This window comes from Portunus trituberculatus, chromosome 9, assembly GCF_017591435.1.
Source record: "Portunus trituberculatus isolate SZX2019 chromosome 9, ASM1759143v1, whole genome shotgun sequence".
In the NCBI taxonomy this organism is placed as follows: Eukaryota; Metazoa; Arthropoda; class Malacostraca; order Decapoda; family Portunidae; genus Portunus; species Portunus trituberculatus.
In genome coordinates this window covers 231,396-251,861 of record NC_059263.1, presented here as the reverse complement: position 1 = coordinate 251,861, position 20,466 = coordinate 231,396, and the positions used below count along the sequence as shown (strand labels likewise).

The window sequence follows — 20,466 nt, the reverse complement described above, 5'->3', positions numbered from 1 at the left end:
TACAGGTGCATGAATATAGATATACAGGCAGTCTGAAGGTCGTATCCAGCACAGGTATACAAGGAGGAGGGGGTCGTAAAGACGTTTGAAGAGTGTAGTAGAGTGTTATTCATCTTTAACACAATGGTTATAATATTTCAGCATAGTAATTATACCTCCTACCACCACTACCACCACCGCTACCACTACAGGTGTGATTAGTACTACAGCCAAGTGTTTCTCATGCTCTCCTGTCACGTTTCTCATTAGCACTGTAATCATCTCAGCCATTTTCCAAGGCATTATGAGTCCTTTTTTTTTTATTTAACTGCTACAGGTTCATTGTGTGTGTGTGTGTGTGTGTGTGTGTGTGTGTGTGTGTGTGTGTGTGTGTGTGTGTGTGTGTTGATTTTGTTTTTCTTCGTGTATTTTATTGTATGTTTGTTTTTACTTTCCATATATAAATTTATTTTACATTTTTATTTAGTTTTTTTTTCCAAAGTCAGATTTTTTGTTCTCTGTTTTTTTTGGGTGGTTTTCTATTCTCTTCCAGTTTCCATTTTTTTTTTTCTTCATTAACATTTCCTTTAAGTTTCGAGTCACTTGGTAATGTTTCCACCTGAGTTTGTCACGTATTGTGTATGAATGTTCTCGCCTTGAGGTCACACTCGTACAGACAGAGTAGCTCCCTTATGTTACCAGCTGCAGGTGAATTGTTAGCACTAGTACATCCACCTTGGCCAATGACATATTTTGAGGTGTACTGTGTGTGTGTGTGTGTGTGTGTGTGTGTGTGTGTGTGTGTGTGTGTGTGTGTGTGTGTGTGCGTGTGTGCGTGTTTATAGAAGTCTGGTTCGTTATGTTCACACACACACACACACAAACACACACACACACACACACACACACACACACACACACACACACACACACACACACACACACACACACACACACACACACACTATAAGACATACATATTACACTACAGTGGCCAGACGCTCACCTATTTGCACTTAATGTTAGTAATAATGATAATGATGATTATATAGTAATAATAATTATGATAATAGTAATAATAGTATCAACAACAATAATAATAATAATAATAATAATAATGCTAATAATAATAATGATAATAATAATAGTAGTAGTAGTAGTATAGCTATTTCATTACGTAACTACGACTCAGAGAGAGAGAGAGAGAGAGAGAGAGAGAGAGAGAGAGAGAGAGAGAGAGAGAGAGAGGTGCACTGTTAAGAAAACTTGTACTTTTATATAATGACTTATGACATATAAGTCCTGTCCAGCATTGCTTGTGTGTTTCCTTCAGTCTAGTTCATCAGTATTTTCTAACGAGTTTTCATCTTGACATTTGTTCCTTCTCTTCGAATGTCATCTTCGTTATGTGTTGATATTGATTAACCAAGAGAGCGGCGACAGGGGAGGTGCAGACTCCCACTTTTCTCCTCAAAGCTTGATTATCCCTGCGAGGGTGTCCAGCAGTGTTAGGGACTGTGGGTGCCTTTTGAACTGTGGAGTCGGGGAAAGGTAAGGATGAAGGAGGCGGAACACTGTATCGGAAATCAGTCAAGGATTGTCAGACGTAGGGACGACCGTGTACTTGTGTAGTATGTGAGTGTATCGCGTGTATTGTTGTACAGGGGACGCCACTGAGGTCCGCGGCGACACACGTCACGTGGATTGGCGCCAGTGGGTGCTGGCCAGAAGCAGCACGAATTGTGGGTCCTGGAGTGGTGATGGGAGAGAGGAAGGTTTTGTTGATGAGTGTATTCCTCACCACTACTGCTACTGCTGCCCCTGCTCCAGGCTCCTCTCCAGCAGGACAATCTCCCGCACGCCGTCATACATTTCCTGTAAGGCCTCGATCTCCGTCAGGCCGAGTCGGCGGCGGTTGGATATGTCAAAGACGAAATCTTTGGCTTCCGAGTGCTCACCCGAGGTGCCGCGAACCTGCAGGTTGTACTGGTTAGCAGTGAGCTCCAGCAGCTCACGGTCGCGGCCCAGCAGGGGCAGGCGCACGTGGACGGAGGCACGGATGGCGGTGCCCAGGTTGGTGGGACAGAAGTTAAGGAAACCGAGACGTGGCGAGTTGGCGAAGTGCAGACGTGAAGAGAGAGTGGTGAGGGCGCGCATCCAGCGGTCATATATGCGGGCCAGGTCGCCGCCACTTTCCATGGAGATTATGCGCAGGTGGTCCTCCTCGTTGACCCAGACCACCAGGGTGTGGTCAGGGTTGAGGAAGATACCACGCCCCTCAGGCCAGAAGCGGCAGGCCCCTGCTGCCTCCAGGAAGCGGTCACCCTGCTTGAACAGCAGGTGCTCCTCCAGGAGCTCCTGCTGCTGCTGTGGCGAGAGGCGGCCCAGCGTAGTGTAGGTACCAGCCAGGTCCCCCTCCAGCGCCTCGAGGGCCCGCTCAGCGTCCTGCTCTAACTCCACGTACTCCTCCAGTGTCATCATGGGGTTGAAGGGATAGGCCTCCAGGGAGCGGGCGCACCGCACCCTGGTGGACACTACGTAGGGGCCCCACTCGTTGAGGTCCCCCAGGACATGGGATGAGCCCAGGTTGATGCCCGGATGGCCCACGCCCCTGGCCAGGCCGTGGTACTCCTCGATGACCGGCTCGAACAAGTCCCTGAAGAGTACGTAGGACTCGGCGTCTGGCGCGTACAGACCCACGCCGGAGTCTGGGTTGGCCACGCCGGACTTGATCACGTCGAGGAGGGAGGCGCCGTGGGCCGTGATGCGGTGCTTGAGTTGCTCGAACACGTCGGGCGTGAGGTGTTTCTTCAGGAGGGAGCTGCTCTCGGAGGCTTGCAGGGTCGCGTACGCCTGTTCCAGGGCAGCGAGCTCCGGCCCCGCCAGCCGCTCCATGCCCTCCTCCTCCCCCCCGTAGTAGCTGAAGGCTGTCAGCCAGACGGTCAGAGGGGGCGGGGCAGAGCGGGGCTCAGCATGCATCAACACCAACACCTAGTGTGACGACAACAGTGAGGTGCTGCAGGGGGGGGGCGTCTCCCCCACCGCGGGTCACGTGACGGCATTCTCAGTGCCCCTCACCTCCTGCCTCCCTCCAGCAGGCCGGGGGAAGAGGTGTGTGTGGGGCCGAGCTGGCCGTCACGTGACCTTGCGACACCGCGGGTAGGGGGAAGGTGAAACGACGAGGGGCGGGGAGCGAGGCTCCCCTCCCGGGCGTGTTAGGAAACACAAACACATAAACAGACAAACAAATAGCACGTGAGGTGAGGTGGCGCTGGTGTGCACATGTGTATGTACGTTGACACAGACACGTGGCAGCCAAATGGTGTACACACACATCCACACGTACACAGACACCCACACCGAGGTATAGCAGTGATGGATGACAAGTGACACAGCCTTGCAACACACTGCCGCTTGCCTCAGTGCTCAAAGACGCCACGTGACACACAAACACACACACAAACGCGTGGTGAGGGAACGTGCCACTCCAACATTCACGCCAGTCATAAAGGGGGAGGACAGTGTACTCCGTCTTGGTGAGCGAGAGGCCGCCTCCCCACCAAACACCACTCATTCTCGCCACACCACACCACACCACACCACACCACACCACATATACTACTGTTGCTGCTTTGTTTTTCACCACTACTACTGCTACTGATAACACCACTACCACTACCACTACCACCACTACTACACTATAACAATTATTGATTCTTGTACTGCTACTGCTACTGCTACTGCTACTGCTACTACTATTACTACAACTAATGTTGTTACATAGTATAGCTATTTACTTCCATCACCATCACCACCACCACCACCACCACCACCACCACCACACAACACCAGCTCTACATTGGTTAAAACAATAGTAGTTCTCAATAGCAGTTAATGATGAGAATACAAATTGATACTAGTGAGCCATTGAAGATTAGAACTGTATCACCTGAACAGTTAAAAAGAATTAATTGAAATATCACACACACACACACACACACACACACACACACACACACACACACACACACACACACACACACACACACACACACACACAGGCAGCTATAATGCACGTACTACTAAAACTTAATATGTGTGTGTGTGTGTGTGTGTGTGTGTGTGTGTGTGTGTGTGTGTGTGTGTGTGTGTGTGTATAGATATGTAGGAATATGTAACTAAGTAGTCTACAAACACACACACATACGCACAAACACAGACGTAAAATACAGAAGGTCATGCACACACTTATTGGCCAGAGAGAGAGAGAGAGAGAGAGAGAGAGAGAGAGAGAGAGAGAGAGAGAGAGAGAGAGAGAGAGATACACGAATAGGAAGCAGCTGTTAGAGAGAGAGAGAGAGAGAGAGAGAGAGAGAGAGAGAGAGAGAGAGAGCCTGACCTTGACCAATAAGCGTGTGTGTGTCCCTCTGTGTTGAGTAAGGCATCAGAATATTAATAAAAAGAAGAGAGAGAGAGAGAGAGAGAGAGAGAGAGAGAGAGAGAGAGAGAGAGAGAGAGAGAGAAAAGAGGTCACAAAATATCTACTTACCCCCACTTCCCATTGTGTAGGGCCGCCCCTGGCTCTCTCCTCCTCCTCCTCCTCCTCCTCCTTTCTCTCCTCCTCCTTCTCCTACTTTATCCTCCATCTCCGTTGCATCACCATCATATTCATTTCCTCCGCCATCGCCTTCGTCAGCAGCAAGACCTCTAGCCAGCTGCTCCTTCAGGTCATCCTCCGTCAGTATACTTGGGTCACTCAGGTAGTCCTCAGGTGTGTAGCCAGCCTGTATAGAAGTTAGGGTGAGTTAGGCTAACTCTGAACTTGAGGGGAACTGGCAATCAAGTGAGCCTTTTTTGTGTGTTTTGTTGGCCTTGCCCGGCTTTCCCCCTTGCATAAAAATGAGTTAGGTTTGGTGGTGTATGTTAGGTTTGGTTAGGTTAGGAACGCTAGAAATAAAGGTTAGGGCAGGTTAGATCAGATTAAATAATGTAGATGAAGGTTATGTTGTGTCAGGTATATTCTAGATGTTAGGTTCGAATGGGGTGTAGGGTTGAGGGGGCTATTTTAAAGGAGGTTGTGGGGACTGGTTAGGGGGGTGGTTCTGCCATAAGGGTACTTTTGGGTTTCGAAAGGGGTACATTTGTGGTTTAAAAAAAGGGTAAATTTGGGATACAGAAAGGCTACATTTGTATGGGTACATTTGTAAGGGTAGAATAAGGGTAACATTATTTCATCACTAAAAATACCCTTGGTACATACACCCTTTCTGCACCCATTTGTTTTGAGAGTGTAGGTTAGGTAAGGCTTAGTAATATATGTTAGGTTAGGTACACTAAAAATGAAGGTTAGGGCAGATTAGATAATGTAGATGGTTATGTTACGCTAGGTATACTTTAGATGTAAGATTAGGTTATGTTAGATACTGTAGATACAAGTATGGTAGGATTATTAGATGGTAGACACGCACACACTGGCACGCACACTGTCCCACACACTCAGGCAAGCACACACGCAAGCACACTCACAGCGTCAGGAATGGTTGTGTCAGCCCCGGCTTCTCTGAGGGCAAAGTAGAGGTCCCTGCTCCCTCCCTGCCACGGCGGCGTAGTGTAGCGGTGTGCGTCCCTTCAGGTCTTTCTCCTGCAGTAGCTCCGGGTATTCCGTGGCTAGTTCCTCCGCCAAGTCTATGAGAGAGAGAGAGAGAGAGAGAGAGAGAGAGAGAGAGAGAGAGAGAGAGAGAGGAAAGTCTGTTATTGTTATAGTTCCAGTGATTGATTAACAAGAATTCTATATTAATAACAGGGAAAACACTCTGGAAAACTCTGCTAATCGTCCCTGTGATCTTTGAAAATAGTGGCGAGAGAGTAAAGCGTTTCAGAAGAGAGTTTGATAAAGTATGTATAGTTTTAAGGGTACTTAACAAGAATTCTACATTAACAACAGAGAAACACTCCTGAGAACCCAAGACAAGACTTCCACATTAATAGCAAAAAAAAAAAATATTCCTGTGGCCTTTCAAAGCAGTAGTGGAGAGAGAGCAAAATTACAAGATACACATTCTTTTAACCCTTCAGTACTGGAACGCATTTTTATCTTGAGTTTTGAGTGTGATTAGACGATGTTATTGACATTAGGAAGGGTCTTTGGAGGTCAGAAGACTAATGGCCACAGTGTTCACTATTCTAACCGTCACATGAGTTTCTGAAGCTGTATAAAATCACCAAATAGTAAGTTGAAGGAAGATGAAAACGTGTCATGATACTGAAGGTGGTAAGGCCATTTTTGCGGTTCCAGTAACGGTTTAACATGGTGTGTGTGTGTGTGTGTGTGTGTGTGTGTGTGTGTGTGTGTGTGTGTGTGTGTGTGTGTGTGTGTGTGTGCGTGTGTCTCGTATGCCTCACCTGTGTGGTCGTGCAGGACAGCCTTGTGTAGGATAGTGGCGTGGTTGTGGTCAGTAAAGCCAGCCTTCTTACGACTGTCCAGCAGCCCCATAACCTTCCTGGTGTTGCCTTGCTCTGCCGCCGCGTGTAGCTCCTTCAGTCCCTCCTGGTGGTGGTAATGGTGGTGGTGGTGGTGATGGTGGTTGTGGTTGAGGATGGTGGTGACTAGTGCTAATGTTCTGATGCTTCTGTGTGTGTGTGTGTGTGTGTGTGTGTGTGTGTGTGTGTGTGTGTGTGTGTGTGTGTGTGTTTCATGGTGTTTTGATGCTGGTTTGTGTGTGTGTGTGTTTGTGTGTTTCATGGTGTTTTGATGCTGGTTTGTGTGTGTGTGTGTTTGTGTGTGTTTCATGGTGTTTTGATGCTGGTTTGTTTTTTTTTTTTTTTTTTTTTTTTTTTACATTACAAGGGCACTGGCCAAGGGCAAACAAAGTGTTGGAAAAAAAAATCCCGCTGGTTGCCAGGCCCTGTTAAGAAGAAAGTAGAAAGAGAAAAAACAAAAAAAATCTAAAAGGAGGGTCCAGTTAACGTAAGAGGTGTCTTGACACTCCTCTTTTGAAAGAGTTTAAGTCATAGGCAGGTGGAAATACAGACACAGGTAGAGAGTTCCAGAGTTTACCAGTGTAGGGAATGAAGGAGTGAAGATACTGGTTAACTCTTGCATTAGGAAGATGGACAGAATAGGGATGAGAAGAAGTAGAGAGTCTTGTGCAGCGAGGCCGCAGGAGGGGGAAGGCATGCAGTTAGCAAGTTCAGAAGAGCAGACAGCATGAAAACAGCGGTAGAAGACAGATAAAGATGCAACATTGCGGCGGTGACTTAAAGAATCAAGACAGTCAGTTAGAGGAGAAGAGTTGATAAGACGAAAAGCTTTAGATTCCACCTTGTTTAGTAAAGCTGTGTGTGTGGATCCCCCCCAGACATGAGAGCCATACTCCATACACGGGCGGATAAGGCCCTTGTACAGAGCAAGCAGCTGGGAGGGAGAAAAATGGACGAAGACGCCATAGGACACCTAACTTCTTGGAAGCTGATTTAGCAAGAGTAGAGATGTGAAATTTCCAGTTTAGATTTTTAGTGAAGGATAGACCGAGTGTGTTTAATGTAGAGGAGAGGGGAAGTTGAGTGTTATTGAAGAAGAGAGGATAGTTGTCTGGAAGGTTATGTCGAGTAGATAGTTGTAGAAATTGTGTGTGTGTGTGTGTGTGTGTGTGTGTGTGTGTGTGTGTGTGTGTGTGTGTGTGTGTGTGTGTGTGTGTGTGTGTGGAAGTGGGTGTGTAGGTGGGTGAGTGGGTGTGTGTGTGACAACAGGTGACGATATATATAGATTTGTTTACTGTGTCTCTCTCTCTCTCTCTCTCTCTCTCTCTCTCTCTCTCTCTCTCTCTCTCTCTCTCTCTCTCTCTCTCTCTCTCTCTCTCTCTCTCTCTCTCTCTCTCTCTCTAACACTCACCAGCTGTCCCGGTATCTGCTTCAGGAACTCATTCACCCCAGCGTCCTTGGAGGTGCGCCCTAGCAACCTCTCCCCTTTCCCTGCCACGACCATTCCCGTCAGGAGGCTGTAGTCGTCCCCTTCTGCAGCAGCTATCGCCCTCTCCACCTCCTCATCCTTCTCCCCTTCCTCCTGCTCCTCATCTTCTGAAGGGACACGCTCTGACTCCTGTGAATTGGATCTAGAGGGCCCTGTGGATGTCGCTCCGACCCCACGTGACGCAGCGCCCCCTCTCGATGTAGCGCCGCCCCGTGATATCCGCCCTCTCGATGGTGCCCTCCTAGCGGCCTCACGAACGGCCTCACGATAGTCTTCTGGGGTGCTGCCGCTCTGGTGGTGGTGGTGGTGGTGGTGGTGGTGGTAGAAATGTATGTTATGATGACAAGTATTGGTTATTGAGGAGGAGGAGGAGGAGGAGGAGGAGGAGGAGGAGGAGGAAGAGGAGGAAAGGAGGAGGAGGATTTATATGAGCAACAACTACACGGAACTACCCACCCACTCTCTCTCTCTCTCTCTCTCTCTCTCTCTCTCTCTCTCTCTCTCTCTCTCTCTCTCTCTCTCTCTCTCTCTCTCTCTCTCTCTCTCTCTCTCTCTCTCTCTCTCTCTCTCTCTCTCTCTCTCTCTCTCTCTCTCTCTCTCTCTCTCTCTACACTCTCACACACACACACACACACACACACACACACACACACACACACACACGTACCATGTCCTGTATTCCTCCGCTGGCTCCCTCCCGCACCAGCAGCTCGTATGTGCCTCTCGCCCCTGGCTGTGTGGACAAGCCGGCGTAGTGCAGAGGCGTCTTCCCGTTCTAAAGAGTAGGAAGAAGGCCTTAGTATTGTAGTAATAGTGGTAGAAGTCAGAAGAGGAAGAAGTTAAGGGGATTTAAACAAGAACAGAAGAGAGAGACAAAAGAACACAGGTTTAGCTGGAAAAGGAGAAGGAAAAAAGAGGAGGAGGAGGAGGAGGAGGCGATATTAGTTGTAGTAGTGGTGGTAGGAAGAGGAAGAGGAAGAAGATGAAGGAAATTAAGTAAGAGGAACAGAGTTTAGCAGGAAAAGGAGAAGGAAAAAGGAGGAGGAGGAGGAGGAGGAGGAGGAGGAGGAGGAGGAGGAGGAGGAGGAGGCGATATTAGTTGTAGTAGTGATGGTAGGAAGAGGAAGAGGAAGAAGATGAGGGAAATTAAGTAAGAGGAACGGAAGAGAAAGACAATAACACAGGTTTAGGAGGAAAAGGAAAAGGAAAAGGAGGAAGATAAGGAAGAGAAGAATAAGAGGAAATGGAGGAGGGAAGGAGGAGGAGGGCAAGAGAAAAATACATTATGAGAGTTATAAGTTATTGAAGAAGGGGATAAGAAAGAAAGAAGAAGAAGAAAGAGAAGGAATAGTACGAAGAAAGTGAAGAACCACGGAGGAGGAGGAGGAGGAGGAGGAGGAGGAGGAGGAGGAGGAGGCGAAGAAAAGTTATCACACCAAAACAAAAGGAATACGAAATGACCAGCTAACTAATTAACAGAGAGAGAGAGAGAGAGAGAGAGAGAGAGAGAGAGAGAGAGAAAGAGAAAGAGAGAGAAAGAGAAAGAGACTAATAAACCAACCTCTCTCCCAATCACCCCAACCCAGCCCCCCCACTCTCTCCCACTCACCCTCCCACTCAGCCCCTCCCACTCACCCCCCTTCCAGTCACCCCTACCCCCCTACCTGGTCTTTCACGTGCAGGGCGGCAGGGTAGAGGTTGAGCAGGTGTTTGCAGGCAGGGGTGCTGGAGGCGGTGGCGGCCATGTGCAGGGGAGAGCGCCGTCCATCCCTCGTGATATAGCCAGGCGCGGGTTGTCCTTCGTCAGGCGTTTGAGGGAGTGAGTGTCGCCGCGCCCTGCCGCCTCGTGCACTGCTTCTATCTTTTCCTGCAGAAGGCGGTGAAGGGGAGGTGTTTTTAATTGTTGTTTTCTTTCTTATTTTTTGTTTATTGAATTTTTTTATTGATTTAGTATTTTATTTTTTTATTTTTCTTTTTTTCTTTTTCTTTTTATTGATTTCTTTATATTTCTGTTTATTTTGTTTATTTTTTGGTTTATCTAATTTCATTTTATTTATTTATTTGTTTATTCATTTAGTGTATTTGTCTATTCATTTATTTATTGTGTGTGTGTGTGTGTGTGTGTGTGTGTGTGTGTGTGTGTGTGTGTGTGTGTGTGTGTGTGTGTGTTCTCTTAATTCATGTTCGTTTGGATGTTTGTTTGTTTACCTATAATTTGTTCGTGTATTTATTTCTCTCTCTCTCTCTCTCTCTCTCTCTCTCTCTCTCTCTCTCTCTCTCTCTCTCTCTCTCTCTCTCTCTCTCTCTCTCTCTCTCTCTCTCTCTCTCTCTCTCTCTCTCTCTCTCTCTCACACACACACACACACACACACACACACACACACACACACACACACACACACACACACACACACACACACACACACACACACACACACACAATAAGAGGGATAACGAGGGATAGAGAAGAGAGAGAGAGAGAGAGAGAGAGAGAGAGAGAGAGAGAGAGAGAGAGAGAGAGAGAGAGTTAAAATGGATAAAAGAAAAAAGGAAGAAAAATAAGGAAGAAATAATAAGGAAGAGAGAGAGAGAGAGAGAGAGAGAGAGAGAGAGAGAGAGAGAGAGAGAGAGAGAGAGAGAGAGAAGGGAAAGGAAAATAGAGAAAAGAAAGAATGAAAAGGAAAGAAAAGAAAGAAAAATAAAACATACGAAGAAATATTGAATAAAAATAGAGAAAAGAAAAATATGGAAGAAGAGAGAGAGAGAGAGAGAGAGAGAGAGAGAGAGAGAGAGAGAGAGAGAGAGAGAGAGAGAGAGATCACTAAGAAATGAAAATGAAAAGGAAATAAAAAAAAAAAAAAACATATAGAACTAACAAATAAACTAATATAGAGACTCAGACGGAAGGAAGAGAGATAGACACGAAAAAAAAAAAAAGAAAGAAAACGGGAGGAAGGAAGAAAGGAGTGAGGTAACATTTGTAATTAGTTAATGAACGAATGAAGGGAGAGGGAAAGGAGAAGAGGGAATAATGAAAACTCAGCTAAAGGGGGAAGTAAGTAGAAATTAAAGGTAAAAGGGGCGATTAAAAGGAGGAAGTAGGGAAGGAGATGAGGAAGGGAAGGAGAGAGGGAAGAAAGGAAGGAAGTAAATCAATGAAGAAAGAGAATAAGAGAGAGAAAGAGTTGATGAGGAAGTGATTTATAGTTCTCTCTCTCTTTATCTCTCTCTCTCTCTCTCTCTCTCTCTCTCTCTCTCTCTCTCTCTCTCTCTCTCTCTCTCTCTCTCTCTCACATGACATAATGGTCCATGCGGAAGTAATTTGAAGGAGGAGGAGTAGGAGGAGGAGGAGGAGGAGGAGGAGGAGGAAGAGGAGGAGGAGGAGGAGAACCACCACCAATGATAGTTCTTTTCCTACGTATTTGTTTTCTTTATTTCATGACCTCCTCCTCCTCCTCCTCCTCCTCCTCCTCCTCCTCCTCCTCCTCCTCCTCCTCGTATTATGTTTCCTTCGTGTCACCCAGCATACAATACATTACTTCCCATTCCCCTTCACTACACACACTCGCCTCCCCTCAACACTCCTCCATCCCTCCCCTCCCCTCTCACTGACCTCCCTCACTTCAGCAGCCCAGCCTATTAACTGTAACCTAATATTTCCACCATGACCTATTTTACGTAGCCTCGTGACCTACCTACGTGACTGGAGTACCTGCGTGACCTTTGACCTTTGACCTGTTTGACCTTTGAGTAAAGTGAAGTGAAGTGTTATGGTAGTGATCTCTCTCTCTCTCTCTCTCTCTCTCTCTCTCTCTCTCTCTCTCTCTCTCTCTCTCTCTCTCTCTCTCTCTCTCTCTCACCATATAGGCAGGCACCCTCTTCAGGAACCTGCGCGTATCTTCATTCCAGGCCGCCCTCCCCTTCAGGTCCTCGCCGCGCCCAGACAGCACCAGGTCCTCCAAATAGCCAAGGTCACCGTCCCGCACACTCGCATCCACCTCCTCGTTGCTCACTTCCCGAAGGTCACGCATTCTTATACCCTCTTCCTGTTGTGACGGAAAAAAATAGGTTTGACCCCTTCCATATTCATTCTGCTTACTACTTGGTGATTTTATACAGCTTTATAAACGATATGAGACAGAATTGGAGAGGGTCACAGAATCTCACCTTGCCTTTACCCTTCCTTAGATCGCCCAATGAGTTCCTCCGGCTTGGGTTTCTTGATCTGACGAAGGAATAGAGGAGTTAGTGTTTGTATGTGTGTATGCATGTGTGTATGCTTTTCTCTCTCTCTCTCTCTCTCTCTCTCTCTCTCTCTCTCTCTCTCTCTCTCTCTACCTGTAGTTATTTCTGGAAGGCGCCCTCGAGTTTTGGTTGGAGGGAGCTCTCGAGGCGCCCATGGGGATGTCCAGGGTGGGGCCGCCTGACCTGGGGGCGCTGGGGGACTCACGAATCACGGAGAGGTCAAGATCGCTGGGTTTGAAGCGGTAGTGTTCGGCTGTCTTGCGGTACTGCAGAAGGCGGTGACGGAGGGGTACAGAATGCCAGGTTAAGAGGTTAGGTAAGGGGAGAGCTGTATTTTTTAGACATTCCCACACCATCAACACTGTATCCACAAAGCTTTAGTTTAATTGAAGTTGGTATTTTGAAGGGAATTTTTATGGTTCTAGTGACAGATTAACAAGACTTTAGACGCTTCCTCACCGTACCACGCTGTCCAAAAAAGCTTTAGTTTAATTGAAGTTACAGTGTTTTGAAGGGAATTTTTGTGGTTCTAGTGACAGATTAACAAGACTTCAGACACTTCCTTGCCGTACCATGCTGTCCAAAAATAGTCGTGGTGAGAGAACAAGGACACACACACACACACACACACACACACACACACACACACACACACACACACACACACACACACACACACACACACACCTTGTCTACATGCTGAGGATCTGCCCCATTCCTGATCAGCATGCTAAACCCTTCTCCTCCATCCTTGGCCACTGCAGCAAAGAAAAGCGGCGTGCGTCCCTCCTTGTCCTGCCCAAACACTGTCGACTGGTTCCTCTGCACAATCCACGAGACCACGGCCATGTTCCCCAGCGCCGCCGCCTGCAGGAGAGAGAGAGAGAGAGAGAGAGAGAGAGAGAGAGAGAGAGAGAGAGAGAGAGAGAGATGGGTTGAGCAGATTAATTTGTTGAAATGTGCGTTTGTGATTTATGGAAGAGGGAAAGAAGAGAGAGAGAGAGAGAGAGAGAGAGAGAGAGAGAGAGAGAGAGAGAGAGAAAGCCCCCACACCCTCAAAAACACCACAACACCACAACACTCAACACCAAACACCTTATACACACAAATTGAACACACAGACTAACCAAATCCCACATCAACACCATATAGAGAATCAAATTCCACATAAACAATGAAAGGGAATCCAATACCTTGTGTAGGGGATTAAGTCCGTTCTGATCCTTCGCTAATAGGATTTCCGGCTGCTCCACCTTAGCGTCGAGTGTCTCTAGGTCGTCGTTAAGGGCGGCTTGGTGGACCTCCTTTATTTTTGTCTGTAGGAGTGGAAGAAGTGAAGGAGGAGGATGGAGATAAATGGAGATAATGGTAAAAGGGAGATAAGTAAATGGAGAAATAAAGGAGGAGTGAAAGGAAGGAGAGGAAGAGGAACAGGAGGAAGGAGTGGATGACGAAGGAAAGGAAAAGGATGGATGTGAAAGATGATGATGGAGAAGAGAATGGAGAAGGAAATGAGGGAAGTGAATGGAAGAGAAGAGGAGTGGGAATGAAAGGAGGGAGAGAAGGAGGAACAGGAAAAGGGAGGGATGGAGGAAGGGAGGGAAGTGGAGGAGGAAAGGGGTAAGAGAGAGAGAGAGAGAGAGAGAGAGAGAGAGAAATGGAAGAAAGAGTGAGAAAAAGAAGGGAAGAATAGCAGTTGAAATAAAAAGGAGAGAAATCAAAGAAAGAAAAGAAGAAATTAAAGAAAAAAAGAAAAAAAAAGACAAGAATATGGAAATAAAGAACCTATTCCATATTTTTTACTTATTTTTTATTTGTCTATTTATTTATTTTTATTCTTTCTATTATTTTTACCTTTTTTTTTTTTTATCCCGTGCGATTTATTTGTATTTGTTTTGTGGAGACGTATTGGCTTACTCTGTCCTGTTATTGTGTGTTTTGTTAGTTTTACCTCTATTTACTGTGGCGTATATCCTCTCTCTCTCTCTCTCTCTCTCTCTCTCTCTCTCTCTCTCTCTCTCTCTCTCTCTCTCTCTCTCTCTCTCTCTCTCTCTCTTTCCCATATTCCTTTCTCACTCACTCAATCACTCACGTCTTCTCTTCCCCCTCCTCCCTCTCTCCTTCCCTCATGTACCTGGCCATTATCTTTCCTTTCTGCCACTCACCTTCCCTCTCCCTCCCTCTCCCACACTTCCTCCCACACTTCCCATCCCTCTCTCCTCTTTCTATACAATCATATGCCCACACTACTGCTTACTAAATATAATCACCCACTTCCTCACATTCCTCTCTTTCTCACTCACTCACTCACTCACTCACTCCCTTCCTTCCTTCCTTCCTTCTTTTCTTTCTATCTTTTCTTTCTTTTTTCTTTCTTCCTTTCTTCCCTTCACTCTCACATTCATTCCTTTTCTATCACTCAGTTCCCTTCTTCTTTCTTTTCTCTTTTCTTTTCTTTTCTTTCTTTGTTTTCTTTCTCTCTTCCTTCTCTCATCACACACATTCATTTCTTTCTCACTTACTTACTCACTCCCTTCTCTCCTTCCTTCCTTCCTTTCTTTTTCTTTTCGTTCTTTTTCCTTCACTCCCTCACATTCCTTCCTTTTTCTCTCCTCTTTCTCTTCTTCACTCATTTTTACTCCCACTTTCCTCTGTCCTACCTTATCTTACCAAATTCCTCTTCTTGCTGAGTTACGAGACGGTGTGATAAGCTACGATGTCTTGTCCACTCGTTAAGATGTATTTTTGTATACTTTTTGTACTACTACTACTACTACTACTACTACTACTACTACTACTACTACTACTACTACTACTACTACTACTACTACTACTACTACTACTACTACTACTACTACTACTACTACTTTTTAGAGAGCCAGCACTCATGTGGACCTATTTTTTTAATCTTTTCTTTTTTTTGCTCTTGGCTCGTCCTTTTCCCTACATAAAAAAGAAAACTACTACTACTACTACTGCTACTACTTCTACGTTCCAGTTACTACTAAATTGATAGAAAAGAGTGGAAATTGGTGCAGTTTGTGACAAATTAACCCCTTCAGTATCACTCTCCTTACTGTTTGGTGAATTTTAAACAGCTTCAGAAACTCATGTAGAGGATTGAAATAATGAAGACTGTGGCCATTAATCTTCTGCCCTCCATTGACGCTTTCTAATGTAAATAAAACTGTCTAATCACACCTCAAATTCGTGGTAAAAATGCGTCCTAGTACTGAAGGGGTTAATGGTCGTTTCATATCCTTCTCTCTCTCTCTCTCTCTCTCTCTCTCTCTCTCTCTCTCTCTCTCTCTCTCTCTCTCTCTCTCTCTCTCTCTCTCTCTCTCTCTGATTGAATAAATATAAATAGTAAAGTGGAAGGCTCTCTCACCATCATTTGTTACACCTCTTCTTACACACACACACACACACACACACACACACACACACACACACACACACACACACACACAGAGAAGGAATAAGGAAGGGAAAAGATGAATAAACAAATAGTTTTTTTATGCAAGAGGTAGAAGCTGGACAAGGGCAACAACAACAACAACAACAACAACAAAACTAGGCCTACTTGATTGCCAGCTCTCTTAAAGATTATAAGTTAGCCAAAAGTCTGGGAAAAATGTCTTGAAATAGATACATAAGTAGACAGATGAATAAATAGATGAATAAATATGAATAAAAAGTAATGAAATATAAAGGTCTGCCTCACCATCATCCGGGGCACAAGGTTGAGGAACTGGCGGACTTTGGGGTTGTTGGAAGTCTCCTGCAGAAGGCGGTTCCCCTCACCCTCCCACACGATCTGCTCCAGGCGTGCTAAATCCTTGTCGTGGATCCAAATGCGTATGTTGGCCCCAGTGATGTTCATACCTGCAGGAGGCGATGAAGGTGGTGGTGCAGAAGGCGGTGAAGGAGGAGAGTGCATGAGGTTCAGAAAATAGGAGAGGAGGAGGAGGAAGATGATAGTGGTAGTAGTGAAGGAAGAGATGAAGGTGACGGTGAAGGAGGCGGTGAAGTAGGGTGGATGGAGTTCAGAAAGAGAGGAGGAAGAGGAAGAGAATAGGGATGGTGATGGTGTAGTAATGGTAATAGTAGTAATAGTAGTAGTAGTAGTAGTAGTAGTAGTAGTAGTAGTAGTAGTAGAAGTAGAAGTAGTAGAAGAAGTAGCAGATTAATGAAAAGAGAAGATCGTAAAGGAAAAGGAGAAAAAGAAAATACATTAGTAACACACACACACACACACACACACACACACACACACACACACACACACACACACACACACACACACACACACACACACCCTACACCATAACAAGCCTTCAATCCCCTTTCATAGCCTACTCATTTCATCACCCTTCCTCTCTCCCCTCGCCTCTTCCCTCGCCTCTCCCCTTACCTTCCCTCTTGGGCGGTGTTGTAATCTTCCCAAGGGGCGATGTCCTCTTGGTGGGTGTCCTCCTCTTCCCCTTGGACCCACCGCTTCTGCTCTTGTTGAATTCTAAGTTTTTGACGCTAATGTCCTCGGGGTGGGACATGTAGTGGGCTGGGGTGTTGCCAAACGTATCTTCAATCTGGGAAGGGTTGTGAGGAAGGTAGGTTAGGTTAGGTTAGGTTACGTTAGGTTAGGTTTGGTTTGGTTAGTGTTAGGTTAGGTTAAGGTGGTAGGGATGTTGGAGTAGTAGTAGTAGTAGTAGTAGTAGTAGTAGTAGGAGGAGGAGGAGGAGGAGAGGAATTCAAGGAAGGGAAATAATAGTAATGTAAGAGAAAACATGAAACGAAATAGTACAAGGTTAGTAAAAATGATGAAGAGGATGATAAAAATAGTAGTAGTAGTAGTAGGAGAAGGAGGAGGAGGAGGAGTAGTAGTAGTAGTTATAGTAGTAGTAGTAGTAGTAGTAGTAGGAGGAGGAGGAGGAGGAGGAGGAGGAGGAGGAGGAGGAATAATAAAAATAGTAATAAACATAGCCTTATTAGCGTGAATGTAGTAAAAGTAATAATAAATGTGTGTGTGTGTGTGTGTGTGTGTGTGTGTGTGTGTGTGTGTGTGTGTGTGTGTGTGTGTGTGTGCCGTCTCACCTGGGCGTCCTCCACAGCCTCACACAGCACGTTGTACATCTCGTCAGGTGCTTTGCTGGCCGCGCAGTAGTGGAGGGGCGTGCGTCCCTTCTGCGGGAGTGATCAAGGGAGTTAGTGCTGGAAAAGTGACAGTCAAGGTGTTATTGGTAGTAGTAGTAGTAGTAGTAGTAGTAGTAGTGGCATCAGTTTTAAGTAATTTTAAGGAACTTCTGGATGACGGAAAAATATATATAAGAAAAAAAGTAAATAAAAAAAATAGAAGCGTTACTCGTCACCACCACCATCACCACCACCACCACCACCACCATGATCACCACCACCACCACCACCACCACCACCACCACCACCACCACCACCACCACCACCATGATCACCACCACCACCACCACCACCACCTACACTACGTTATGACATCACTACCACACCATAAACAATGTAGGTCACACAGACACACACACACACACACACACACACACACACACACACACACACACACACACACACACACACACACACACACACGAAGGTCACTAGTACAATCAATGACTCTTATATGTGCACCATTTGCCGATAGGACGAGGTAATACTGCCCCCCACCTATCCCCATTCCCTTCCCCTTTCCTCTCCTTCCCTCTTCCCTTCCCCTTCCCCTTTTCCCCTTTTCCTTCCTTCTCCCCAATTATCTTTCTCTCTTCCTCCTTCCATTCTTCGCCATTCCAGTCCTATTTTTTGTTAATGCATTTCTTCTTTCACTATTTTCCTCCTTCTCCTTCTCCTCTTCCTCCTCCTCTGTTCTTGTTCTTGTTCTTCCTCTTGTTCTTTTTATTGTTATTGTTCTTATTGTTGTTGTTGTTGTTGTTGTTGTTGTTGTTCTTCTTCTTCTCCTTTTTCTTCTTCTTCTTCCTCCTCCTCCTCCTCCTCCTCCTGTGTGTTCTCTGATGTTAGTTTTTTTTCTTTCTGTAAGCAATCTTTTCCTTGATAATCCCCAACAATTATGACATTTTCTTGTTTTTCTGTCCGTTCCTTTGTTTTCTTTTTCTTTGTGGTTAATTGCTATGTTGTTTCTTGTTTTTGTCTCTTTTCTATGTTTGTTTTGTTTCCGTGTTGTTGTTGTTGTTGTTTTTGTTTTATTTTCCTTCTCCTTCCTTTATTCGTCATCCTTCTCCTTTCTTCATTCTTGCCTTCCCTTCAGTATCTCTTAACTATCCTTCCCTTCTTCTCCTCCTCATCCTTCTTTTTTCTACTATCTCCTCATTTCATTCTCCTTCTTCTCCTTTTATTCTTCATCCTTCTCCTCTCCTCATTATTCTTTTCCTTTCACTATCCCTCTTCTCCCTTCTCCGTTTCCTCTTTCCTTCCTCTTTACTCTCACACTCTTTCATTCTTCCTCCACCGTGCCCTTACTCTCTCCGCCCCTTCCAATTCCTTCAGTAACAGACCAATGCGTTCCAAATCTCTATAACTCACGCTTTAGGGACTCTGATCCTTTGACTGATCCTTTGATTCACTCCCTAATGGACGATAGGATTTTGTTTCCCCTCCCTTGACGAGCCTGAACCCGCTATCGTCCATCAGTCCTCCTTGTTACGCCAAATTTACTGCTCAGGTTTATATATTTGTTCCTGGAAACGTTTTGCTGTGTGGTGTGTTGTGCTTGAGTCTGGTTTGTCTTGATTTATTTAGTTTTCGTATTTTTCTTGTTTTTCCTTTTTGTGTTTCGCTTTGTTTTTGTTGTGTTTTGATTTTTTCTTTCTTTCCTTTTTTTTCTATATTTTTTCTCTCTATTTCCATTTTTTTCCTTATTTATTTTCCCTTTTTTTCTTTCTTTTCTCTGTGTTTTGATTCGTCTTCCTTTTCAGCATTCTTCTTGAGTCTCTTCCTCTTTTTTTTCTCTTTCCTTCATTTCTCCGTTTCCTTTTCTTTCCTTTTTTCCTTTCTTCACTCTATTTTTTCTCTTATCTCCATTCAATTCTCCTCCTTTATTTCTCTCACGCTCTCCCTCCCTCTCTCTCTCTCTCTCTCTCATTTCCATCTCTACATCCACCTGTTTTTATCACAATCTCTCCATTTTAACCTCCCTCTTCCTCCCATCGTGTCCCAGTCCCTCCCTCTATCCCTCCACCAGTACCTCACGCGCCCACCTGCCCACCTGCGCCCACCTGCCCCCTGCGGTCTAATTAACATGATGCAGGGTCTTGAGGGTCGTGGTGGGCCGTGATTGATGTGAGCGTGTTTGGGGAAGCGTGAAGTTATGGAGTCGTTGAGGATGAAGGGTTCCCAGCTGACCGCATCAAGTTGTTTGGCCTGTCACGCCTCGACGCCAAACACTCTGTCCTCTGCTGCCCAGGGAACGTTGAGTGATTGTGTAAGGTTGTCACTGTCGCTTCTCTATCGCTCTTGGCGTGGGAGAGTCTGGGATCTGGATGTGTTGGTTTGTGTTGGGTGTCTGGGTGTGTGTGGTGTTTGGGTGTGTAGGTGTGTGTGTTGTCTGGGTGTGTTGGCTTGTGTAGGTGTGTGTTGGGTGCGGATTTAGCGTATGGGTGTGTGGGTGTGTGGATGTATTTTTCTTTTTTTTATTTTCAATGGGTGTTGGGTGAGGTGGGTGTGATATCAATTGTTCATCTCTCTCTCTCTCTCTCTCTCTCTCTCTCTCTCTCTCTCTCTCTCTCTCTCTCTCTCTCTCTCTCTCTCTCTCTCTCTCTCTCTCTCTCTCTCTCTCTCTCTCTCTCTCTCTCTCTCTCTCTCTCTCTCTCTGTAGATGGCTTCTTAATAACACTCTTGTAATAACTGACCCCAATTATTCGCACGTCCGGCGCCTCGTGTTATTAGTCGCAAATTGCAATGCTATTTACGTATATTATTCCAGCACCAGAGAGAGAGAGACAGAGAGAGAGAGAGAGAGAGAGAGAGAGAGAGAGAGAGAGAGAGAGAGAGAGAGAGAGAGAAAATTTTTGTCCTTACGAAGTTGTGTGTGATAGGAGGAGGAGGAGGAGAAATACGAGAAGAAGGAGAAAGAAGATAAATAGAAAGAAGAGGATTTATAAAAGATTAGAAATAAATAGAAAGAATGACAAAGATAATAAATGTAGCAAAGATTAAAATAGAATAAACAGAGAGAGAGAGAGAGAGAGAGAGAGAGAGAGGTAGTATTAGTAGTGGCAATAAAGAAGGCGATTGGA

General features: G+C 45.6%; 1 protein-coding gene across 1 annotated transcript; it reads right to left on the bottom strand.

Moving 5' to 3' along the window:
* Nucleotides 1-835: 835 nt before the first annotated feature.
* LOC123501447 lies at nt 836-11,946 on the bottom strand. The gene is given in 9 exon segments (XM_045250276.1): nt 836-2,906; nt 4,529-4,763; nt 5,506-5,557; nt 5,559-5,673; nt 6,382-6,526; nt 7,871-8,239; nt 8,616-8,723; nt 9,613-9,815; nt 11,809-11,946. Coding segments are annotated over 8 exon segments (2,223 nt in total). The 5' UTR covers nt 9,694-9,815; nt 11,809-11,946; the 3' UTR covers nt 836-1,788.
* Between the last annotated feature and the right edge of the window lie 8,520 nt (nt 11,947-20,466).